This window comes from Caloenas nicobarica, chromosome 1 (genome assembly GCF_036013445.1).
Source record: "Caloenas nicobarica isolate bCalNic1 chromosome 1, bCalNic1.hap1, whole genome shotgun sequence".
NCBI lineage: Eukaryota > Metazoa > Chordata > Aves > Columbiformes > Columbidae > Caloenas > Caloenas nicobarica.
Window position 1 is genome coordinate 105948320 of NC_088245.1, and position 11176 is coordinate 105959495.

At 35.2% G+C, this 11176-nt stretch overlaps 1 protein-coding gene across 2 annotated transcripts in view; it reads left to right on the forward strand.

Annotated features, from left to right (window-relative positions):
• MOSPD2 (motile sperm domain containing 2) overlaps positions 1–10783 on the forward strand; it is a 33058-nt gene extending 22275 nt beyond the window's left edge. For both annotated transcript variants that reach the window (XM_065640470.1, XM_065640463.1), the window contains exons 10-15: positions 702–814; positions 4822–4918; positions 5731–5827; positions 6374–6503; positions 8248–8350; positions 8853–10783. In XM_065640470.1, coding sequence (XP_065496542.1) covers positions 702–814; positions 4822–4918; positions 5731–5827; positions 6374–6503; positions 8248–8350; positions 8853–8999 — 687 coding nt within the window. In that variant the 3' untranslated portion in view covers positions 9000–10783. The remainder of the gene's footprint in view (positions 1–701; positions 815–4821; positions 4919–5730; positions 5828–6373; positions 6504–8247; positions 8351–8852) is intronic.
• Positions 10784–11176: the final 393 nt, after the last annotated feature.

The window sequence follows — 11176 nt, forward strand, 5'->3', positions numbered from 1 at the left end:
GTTCAGCTAGCTGATCTTGAGTCATGGTATCACTTATTATTTCAGTCTTCTGTATTTCCCCTTCCCGGCCCATTTTGCACTTAATTCCAGAGTTTTTTCTTTTTTTTTTTTTATAATAAGATATCCAGGCCTGTTGACATCTATTTTCTTAACCTAATAGAGGAAAACCCTCAGAGCCTAAGATATCTGCAGTTTTGGATGCACCAATTCAATCAGCATTGTTTCTTTCAAGTTCTCCAGTACTTCAGAGTTCCATCTAAAAGCAGTGAAGATCTGTTTAGCAACTCTGCAATACAATAAAGTGTGAGATTGTTATTGTTTGCTGTTCAGTGATTGTATTGGGATGTCTGTTTTAATTGAAAAGTTTTGCAGTGGAAGAATAGCATCAGTGCTTTATAATCTTAAATATTTCAAGAACAGTAACTTAATCTGCCTGGAGTGTTCAAAAATCGGGAAAAATACATGGAAAAAAGCACAAGTTTTGTTTCATGCATGTTTAATACATTATGTAACTTCTATAACAAATAATTTTATTCAGTGGAATTCAAGCAGCTTCAGGGAATGAATACATATTAAGCTTGGTCTGTAAGATATAAATTGTTGAAATAAGCCTCCTCGTGTTCTTCGAAATACCTGCATAAGTCTGTAACTTGTGTAACCCAGGTTTCTAGTCAATAATTGTAACTGTCCTTTTTACTCAGATGAATTCTATAGAACAAATTTCCAAGTCAGAGGAAAGTGACAAAACAGAGAGCAAACCAAAAAATGCAAAGAAAGCTTTAACCACTTTTAAAGGACCTTTATTACATATCAGGTAATAATCTTTTTTTTTTTCACAATGTGCCTTGGACATTTGAGTACTGAACTAGTTGGTCTGCAAAATACACTATTTTTTTCAGACTATTAGAGGAAAACAATTGTAAACATCCTTTTAAGGATGATTTTTACAAAGCTCAAAAATTTTCTTGTTTTATATGTCTTTAGTGAATCCCCTGGTGTCCCCATTGGCATGTGTTTTGTGCTACGTAGTAGGTGTGCATTTCATAGAATTGTAGAAGCATTTATGGTTTCATTTGTATTGAGAAACCATCATTCAATGTAGTTAAACCTGTGCCCCTGTATAATGAGAGCAGTGGTTTGACACTGATTGCATTGGCTTATGAGAAAAACCAATTTATTTACTAATACAACTTTTGCTGTTAAATCTTGCTTGAATTCCTTTAAGGTGGTGGAAATGTCTACACTAGTAGTTTGCACCAGTTAAGCTTTAACGAACAGGTCCAATTTATTTTGTGTGGGAAGTGCTCTGTATATATGGCATATCTGCTGAGAAGATTTTTGTCATCCAAGATGCTTACACCCTGCAGTTAAGCTGCTTTTTATCATTAAACTAGGGAAAAGGGAAAGAAAGAAAAAACAAAACAAAAAACAAAACCAAAACCACCACCACACACACACAAAACAACCATACACCAAAAAAACCCCCAAACAAACAAAAACCAACCAAACAAAAAAACAACAAACACCCTCCCCAAACAAACAACAAAACCACAACAATTAGCTAATATCGCTTTTTCTTTTCACTGACTTTCAGGTTAAGGTGCTTGTTTAGGAACTGATTTAGATGTTAACTTTTATTTTCACTTTCAGTTTACTATTAGATGAATGAAGAAAATACCTAATTTATAGGTAATTTCTTAGATAATTTTGTACGTTCTGTACTGGGTTAGTTTTGTAATGAATTTAGACAATGACATGCTCATTAGCATCAAAAAATATTTTTATATGTCCAGTTTTGAAATTAAAACTATCTTTATAGTACTTTGTGCAAAAACCCTCCTCTGTATAGACTTAGTTTATCATATGGCAGGACAAAGGCATAGATTGCAGAATTGTGATTTATTTTTAAAAAATGTTTAAAGTTTTTTTGTCCCTATGACAAAGTCTGCTGTGTTCTTCTATCCACTTCAAATAAAAAAAAAAAACAAAACACAAAGAAACAAACCCAAAACAACAAATAACCCAATCAAAGAAAAACACCACCTAGCCCCCATGCTTCCCCAACTTTTTTTCTATTAAAACATTCCAAGTTCTACCATTGGAATACAGGTGCTGGATTTCATGTAAATTACATGAAAGAGTAAACTTTATCAAGTATAGAGGTGCTAATACCTGTAGTCTTGTTGTCATGCAAAATAAAATACTGATGTCTCCATTGTCCTTGCTGTTTGGTGGGTTTTTTATTTATTTTTTTTTTTAGTAAATTCTTGAGAGTATGCACAGTTGTTGCTCTTTATTAATATTCTATCTCTACAGAACCTAGAATTAGTTTTTATTTCCCTGGAATCTTTCTCAGGACACTGAAGTTTTAGAACTGATAGGAGTTGCTGCAACTAGTTATATATGTATATACTCTGAGATTATAAGCTCTGCCAGTATAATTACCATGTATCCTTACTGGTGGCAGCATTGCCCCATGAAGGAGCAGCCTGTAGCCTGACTGGGAGGCTGGAGTGCAGCAGCTCTGGCATCATGAGATTGCCAAGAACCAGCAGCATTTCTGTGCCTCTCGCTGTTGCTGTGCAGAGGCAGTGAGGCCTCCTTGGACCCCTGAACTGATAAGTACTTGTTGGCTCTGGTGTATGACCAAAGCTGGGGTATCCCTTGCAACAGGACAAGGAGTAATGGTTTTAAACTAGAAGAGGGGAGATTCAGGCTAGACACGAAGAAGAAATTTTTTACAGTGAGGGTGGTGAGACACTGGCCCAGGTTGCTCAGAGAGGTGGTGGGTGCCCCATCCCTGGAGACGTTCCAGGCCAGGCTGGACGGGGCTCTGAGCAACCTGATCTAGTTGCAGATGTCCCTGCTCATTGCCGGGGGTTGGACTAGATGAGCTTTGAAGGTCCCTTCCAACCCAAACTATTCTATGATTCCACTTGTGCCCTTCTGTTTCTCATATTTGTAGTCATACTCACCTAGTCATCTGTCCCACTGGTGTAGACCACAATTGCATTTGCCTTGCATATCTCGCTATGAAAGCCTGGTCTTTATTGACCTTCCTCCTCAATAAATGAAATTTGTTTGGTAAGACAAAAAGCAGCACTTTACTTGTACTTTCTGACAGAAGACTAGCTTGTGTTGTGTATTTTCAGATGAGAATTTCTAGTGGAAGCTGAAATGGTTACCCCCCCTCCCCTCCGTGCATCAAAGATTAAAATTAAAAAGCGTAGATGTTCATTTAAAATAAAACACCCCACCCTTCCAACAACTACACACCACCCACTCCCAGCACTATGCACTATGGGACTGGTTGATGATTTCACAGAAAACAGTCATACAGCAGTGACCCTGAAGCCCCATTTCTTGTTTTGTAAATAGACAGGGTGGTGGAACAGGAAAGATCAGGCACTGATGGAACTTTCCTTTCCTTGAGCTCTTTTTGTGGCTTGTTTTAATGCTAGTTAACGCTTTCCCGTCTCATTTGTGGTTCATCTTGCAATTACTGCAACACCCAGCGGCAATGGTACAGTATTAAGATAACCAAAATACTTCGTCACTGCAACCCTTCCATTCCCTGCTGTTGTTGGTAACTTGAGAATTTGGGAATGAAAGAACACTGAGAAGGGGATGCAGTTACCCTATTAATCTTTTTTAAACCTATCAGTTTCTTGCTTTCTGCCTCAGTACACTTCCCTCTTCCCCACCAAAAAGCCAAAAAAAAAGATTGTCATGCAAGCTGCCCAATGCATTGCAAAACACAGGCATGCTGCACCGCCCCCCCCGCCCTAGAGTCACCACTGGATGACTCTTCTGGTGTGAGCATTCAGACTTGCCCTACAGCACCAAGGATTTTTCTTCTCAGCTAGTACACTGGTTTAAGTGAGAGAAGAAAGAAGGTTTGGTATAAAATGAAAGGAGATCCAAATAACATGAAATTTGCATTCTAAAAAGGGGAGAATGGGAAAAGAAGTAACAGGTTTTTTGAAAGAGGCTTTCTGTTAAAACGATCTGCAGTTCCGTGGTACTGTGTAGTATGGCAGTTCTTTGTGTACTCCTAATGTAACATATTGAAAGAAAACAGTTTTTTTTCCCTTGTTAACTTGAGTTTCCTTTCAACTGGTAGTATTTGAGCATGCCCTGCTTTTGGCCTAGTAGTGTTAATTTGAATGCTTCTTCCAAAATGAGTTGTGTTAGTTTGATATCATTTAAAAGATTTCATGCATGGCTCTCCTAATTGCAAAATAATATTAAAAACAAGCAATAACTTTATTTGTGCATGTGTCTCCAGAAGTATGTGAAGACTGACTCATAAGTACAAGTGAATTTAGCTGTGGTGGTTGAAAAGATTGCCTCTTGCAAATACCTGCTTGCTCCTCTTATGTGGGCACTACACCCATTACAAGGATAGATGTACGAGATGGAAATTACTCCCTGTCTGTGACACCTTATACTCTTTAATATTAGCATAAATTAAAATGAATTATACTTTTCCCATAATATACTGCTCTAAGATGCGGTGGCTGAAGGGACTGCATATACATGTTTGCTATTCCTGCTGTTGCAGACAGTCACGCTCTTCCAGAAGTCAAGGGCAGTAACAGCTGAGGTAGCGAGGTCCACTTGTGGTCATGAGTCAGCCCTGAGCTTCACTACGAAATTTCTGCATTTTGTTTTCACAGCTTTTTTTGATGAAAAATTGTGTAGCTGCAGGATTGAAAGTATTTCGTAGTGTAGTATTTTGTAGGTGTAGTCAGTTTTTTTTTCTATGATATGTTGTAAAGATAATAGGAAGAAACTAATTATTGTTAAATTTCTTATTAGCCCAGCAGAAGAACTATATTTTGGATCCAAAGAAACTGGAGAGAAAAAATGTTTGATAGTTCTCACAAATGTCACTAAAAACATAGTGGCTTTTAAGGTAAGTATTTTATGCGTGGCCTGGTTTACTAAATGTGTAACTTTTTCTTGTCTTAAGTAAGGAAGAAAAGTACTATTAAACACACTTTTCAGTCTAAATTTTTTTTGTTCTGTTGTGATGTTTGAAGCAGATCAAAGAAATCTTCTGGCTGAATTTATACATATTATGTACCACCCTAAAGGGGACAATTAGTAATACCAATCTTTGGAGCACTGACTGAAAAAGAGCTATGGTAATGGTTAGTTTAGTGAGAGTCTAATACTTTCCAAAAAAGAAAGGCTTGAACATTGCAAAGTGATCTTTTTAGAATTTTTCTCATTTTTAAATCTTGGCTGGGAACAAGTTAGTAATGCTCTAAAATGATGCAGCTCCATCTACAAATGTCACTATCAAAGGAATGAATGCAGTTATGTTTTCTTCAGAAATACTGAATTGACTTGTGTGTTGATTTGGATTTCTACCATATCTTTTGTGTTCTCGGTACACACAAAAACCTGAAGTTTCTATACTTGCGTATTAAGAATTTTAACAGATAGTTAGTTTGACGTTCTTGGCTCTTTTAATGTATGTATATAAGAGAAAAAAATAGCATATAGTAGAAAAGAAAGAAGCGGTCGAGAGGGAGAAAAAAGTAAAATACCCAAATCTGATTACTCCTACAAAATAAAACGTTTTAAAGACTGTGTGTATTATCATGTCTTCATATTTAAGCTTTTGGTCATTTTAATTATTACAGAATGAGGACGGTTATGAAACAATCATGGTTTGTGAATGCATTTGCTATATGTGTTCTTGGTATTGTTTGTTTATAGGTGAGAACAACTGCTCCTGAAAAATACAGAGTTAAACCCAGTAACAGCAGCTGTGAACCGGGCATGTCATTGGATATAATAGTCTCTCTTCATGGTGGTAAGTGAAATCTTAAATAGAATTTTTAAGAAGTCTGGACAAGTTTTACAGGCTGACTGCTCTAGATACTAACTTTTGTATGTGCTTGGCTGAGGTGTAAGACTGACTCATGCATGACCACTCGACTGTTGTATGAGAGTGTTACTATTTGTAAAAAAACATGGATGTCAGACAGCATTTGAGTAACTGCCTGTACTGATTTACTACAGTGGAAGTTAATCTGTGGTAAGTCAGTTTCCTAAATTGTTACAAGGACAGGTGAATTTGCTGGAGAATACATTCTTTACAACATTCTGGGTTGTCCTGAATTGTTTAGATGAAACTAGTTCTTTTAAAATGAAACTGTAGAACACTGGGAAGACTGTAATCAAAATTATTGAGCTTTAGATAATTATTTCATTAGTTTTATCTGTAGCCAATGTCCTATGTCCTGCAATAAACAAGCTCTCATTTTAAAACACTTCTGTTCAAAAATGCTTCTATATGCTTTGTAATATTGTTATTTTATCCAAGCACACTTCTGCTCTTCTTTTTCTTTGAGGGCAGGTTTTGCAGCTTCTCTGCAGGATCGTTTCCTTATAATGGCAGCAGAAATGGACCAGCCTTCTGGAGCAGGTGTACCAGAACTGACTCAGTTTTGGAAAGAAGTCCCTAGGACCAAAGTGATGGAACATAGGTGAGCATGCGGTTTTCTGTTAACAGGGTTTTTTTTGAGCCATTATCATCAAGCAGATTTATAGCACTTGTATATCATAATCAGTGGAGGATTCTCCAAACCCAGTTGTATGTTGTTGACTGAAGGATATTGGTGAGGCTTCCACTGTGTTTTAACTGATTAGAGGTGGTTTTAATACATAAAATGTCATGGTATTCTGCATGTGCTCTTTTTGTTGTCGTTATTGTGCTGATTAAGAGTTGAGTAGAAAAAATGTGAACGAATGCGACAATACACATGGCCAGTAGATGTTTTTGGTTTTTTTAATAGGAATGTGCCCCTTGAGTTTTCAAAAAAAAGAAGCAAGGAAAGAAGAAATATCAAATGTGAAACTCTTCTAGACAAAAAATATTCCCTTTCTGATACGGAAAATCATCATTTTGTAGAAAATTTCTGTAAAACCTATCACATGTTCATATGTGTGTTTTCAATATTCAATAGTGAAAAAATACTATTAGGAAAATATATTTCCCCATACGCTCTCTTAAATATGCTTGTTACTCTTCTCCTTCATCTGTTCTCATCTAGTTGTATCACTGTACATTTCTAGGAAAAGTTCATTGTAGTTCTTTTTCATCCAGAAGTCTTAGTGTCATGATATCAAGATGCTGTTTCACCTCTTAACAGAAAATAATTTGACTGTATTTTTACTTTAGATTGTTCCTGGGTTTTGGGGTCTTTTTTTTCATCTGCCTTTACCTCCCAATGGCCAAAATTAACATGGGAAAAGTATTTTTGGGACTTGTTGCCTAAGTCTTGCTGTATCTTTGGTTTAAATGCTTATCCCTTTCTTTCCTGTTAAGCAAAATGTACATCCAATGAGTGACCTTAAGCTTCCTTGCATAAATGTTGCAATTTTTTTTAAGATAGACCCCGAAGCAATAGGGAGAGATTATTTGATTACATTAAGTTTATCACCTGTAAAGTGTGCCATGTGCATACATTACTGATGAAAACAAAACTGATCTTTACTTTTTAGTAAACCTAGATTAAAAGTAGTGAAGAATATAATTATTCTTTGTAATATATGCACAAGCACATCATCTGAGGAATCTACTTAGATTTTATTACACGTATTTGTCCCTTTTTTTGTTTTGTCTTGCTGGAGAAGTTTTAGCATTTCTCTTTCCTTAAAACAGAAAAATGCTTAGCTTCAATTTAAACATTTCTTTAACAAATATATTCATTCCCACACTAATTGATTTGCATGTTATCAGAGAAGCTTCTATGGTATTTTATAAATTGCATAGGATTCCATTACCTTCAGTTATGCTTTGAAATTCTGTTCCTGCTTTTTCAACTGTGGAAGAGGTGGAGTACATGAAAAAATGTTGTTGTTAAGGGTTAAAATGGAAAGGAAACCTTTAGATTTTGTTTGCTGTTCAATGCGGTGTTGTGTCTCTCGTAAGTATTTGACTGAATAATCCAGTGCATCCTGTGCTATGAATTTTAAATGACGAAGATATATTTGAACTAAACATGCAGACAATTTTGACTTTGCTTTCTATATAAAAAGCTGACAAAATGTAATTGTTGGACTGAGGAAGCCTTTTCAGACTATCGTTGCAATAGTAATTTAGAAAATTAATCAACTAGAACAGAGGATAAAGCGCATATAATAGCTGTTAGATGGTCTGTTTACTGTTAATTACACAATATTACATTGAATTTATGATTTTTGGTGCATTTTTTTCCTCTTTTACAGGCTCAGGTGTCATGTCGTAGAAAGTAGTAAGCCTTCTTCTCTGACTTTAAAAGAGAATGCATTTAATACTCCAGCAAAAACCAATGAAGATTTACATATACAGGTAATAGTGTATTCCTCTGCGCTGAATATTGAACAAAATTGTAAAATATGAGAGAGATAAAAATAATTTGTACTAAACCTCTTTGGTACTTTGTAAATTACAGTATTTGAAAAGCTTAGCAGTTGAAAGTAACTAAATCAGTGACAGTGATTTAATTATTTTCTCAAATGGTAATGGTTGAATCAAATACTACTTTCAGTGCAGTTTGCTCATGCCTCTTGTGTATATTACAGATCTGGGGTATCAGCCTCAGCACTGTCTTGTGCTTCCTAATGTAAAGATGTCACCTGCTTGATACAGGCAATAGGAACTATCCATAATTCTTCAGATGTGAAGCTGCTTTAGTGGAAGAGATTCCTGAAGTATGTGTAGTGATCGAAAAAATATCACTAAGAGATCATTAAGAGAAGTCTTTACTGTGCTCATTGGCTAAATAGCTCTGAGTTAACAAGTACTTTCAGGTGCAGTAATTCAAATTTAATGAAACTGTTTCTGTTTTCAGCTAACTCGTTTACTGCAAATTAATAAAAGACTTCAAGAGCAGATCGATCGCTGCCTCTGGTTCCAGCAGTTGTCAGTTGTTTTATCGTTACTGTCAGTTACTGTGGTTGCCTTCTGCTTCTACCTGGCGTATACCAAGAGAAGCTAAAAAACTCCTGTGCGCTGGACGTGCTGCCTGTTGTGGCTGGTTGGAATGGAAGGGATTGCAGTGCTCTTCTTAGATTCTAGAACTGCCAAAATGAGGTTTGTGAGTCCACAACAGTGAACAATGATACAACTTGTTGGGGGAAAAAAAGAAAAAAAGAATGGCTGGCAAAGGAAGAGGAAAAGAATGACCAGCAAAGGAAATTACTGAAAGTTGGAACTCAAAACAGGGCATGAGCAAGATGTTAGAGCTAGGACCTGTTTTCCCTGTGCAACTCAATAAATACTACTGAACTAGAAGAAAGAAACCAAATACAAGAGAATTTAAAGCTGTCTAGGCTTTTTGCCTCTATTCATCTATTTTAAATACAATATTTCATTTATTTTCATCATATTCATTCTTACATCCTGAATTACTCTCACAGAAGGTGCAAGCAGTCAGCTTAGTGTATTCTAAAGGTCAACCTGTTCATTCAGGAAAATTTACAGAAATTATGTAGTATAGGCAAATTTTTTTATACAGTCTATGTACATGCACATGTAAAGGAAGGTATTTGTTGTTAGTCATTATTTTAGTAATTCTGGCTAATTGCTTTAATTGGTTAAATTCCTTATTTTTGTGTTTTTCCTGAATGAAATGTTATTTTAAAGAACGCATACACAGCTATATTCACCAGGAATATAACCCTTGTTTGATTCCAAAGATACTAATGAAATAATCATGATGAGACACTATTCTTGGTTTTTTTTTGAAAGCAACTCTATGCCAAATTGCAGAAGGAGTGGGAGTTGACTTTTGATGACCTATTATTGGTTCATAAAAAGGTTCATGAATAGTCAGTGTAAGAACTTATTCTGAGATGTGCAATATGCTTAAATTACAGATAAATTTTTGAAAAAAGTCAAGTCAGGAAGATTAAATGCTGTTGAAGGCAACATAAATGTGTTGTATCTGCCATTTCTCAGAAACTGTTGTAGAAATGAGAATTTATGCTAAACAGAATTCTTTGTACTCATTGCTGTAAATATGTATATTAAAATAATAAACACTTAAAAGGAGACTGATGGTATCTTTCATACATTTAAAATTTTAACTCTTGATGAGATCTAAAAATCTAAATAGTTTCTTTATGGGAATTAATTTTTGCTACAAACTGGCTTTGTAACAGATCATTTAGTTTTGTCTGCTGACTTCAATAGATGAGAAGAGGTTATTGAGGAAAAATAAAGGTCATATTCTGCTTCTGTCTTTTTCCTTACAGTATCTTGTCAGTGTTTTGTAGAGGTAGTATGATTTTTAGGAACAAGACAAGGGCAGTTTAAAAAAAATGCATTACTCAACTGATGAACTAATAAAGCAGCAATATGATTACTAAAAAATTACCATGTAAAAGTCAAGTCTAAAGAACTGTTTGGTGCACAGTCTTTTCCCCTTTCTTAATTTATACAGTGTTTTACCCAATCTACATTTTCTTAATTTTTCACTGATCCAATTTCTGTTCACTTTGCTTCTGGTATTTTGTTTTCTTAATGAGTTGGCAACTTAAATTGTTCACTGCTTACTATGAAGCTGTTATTTAGGTTATTTTCATGTGCATGCAAATGCTTTGCTTCCAACCAAATGGGTTGTTGTCTTGTTGAGAAAGGTAACGAAGTAACTTGTAACCTTAATAATAACCATGCTATTAAAATGCCAATTTCTTAATTTGAGTGATTGAATAGCACTTTACTATACAATTGCAAGAAATATATTCTTAGAATCTTTGCCAATATGAATATTTTAATGTTTTGGTGCTTTCATATGTTTTCAGTATTTTATTACTATGTTGGTATTTTCTTTGTATGATGAAACAGATGAACATCTTTTCTATTTTAATATGTTTTAGAAAAATACTGTTACAAAATAAATATGAGGAAATACATAGTCGTGAATGTTTAGTCTTTTAAAAATAGCTACATCTCCTGAGGTTTTGGTTCTCTTGTTAGTTTTTAGGTACTTAATATGAAGGAGGGGGGTCAGTGTGGTAGTGAGCCATAGCCTGTTGTATAATAGAAGTTATGATGACACTTGTCAGACAAATGTAAAATAGATGATCATAAATTCTTAGGCAGAGTGCCTAACTTAATAAGGTAGCACATGATATTGGCATGTAAACACTACCGTGGCACAAATAATTCAAA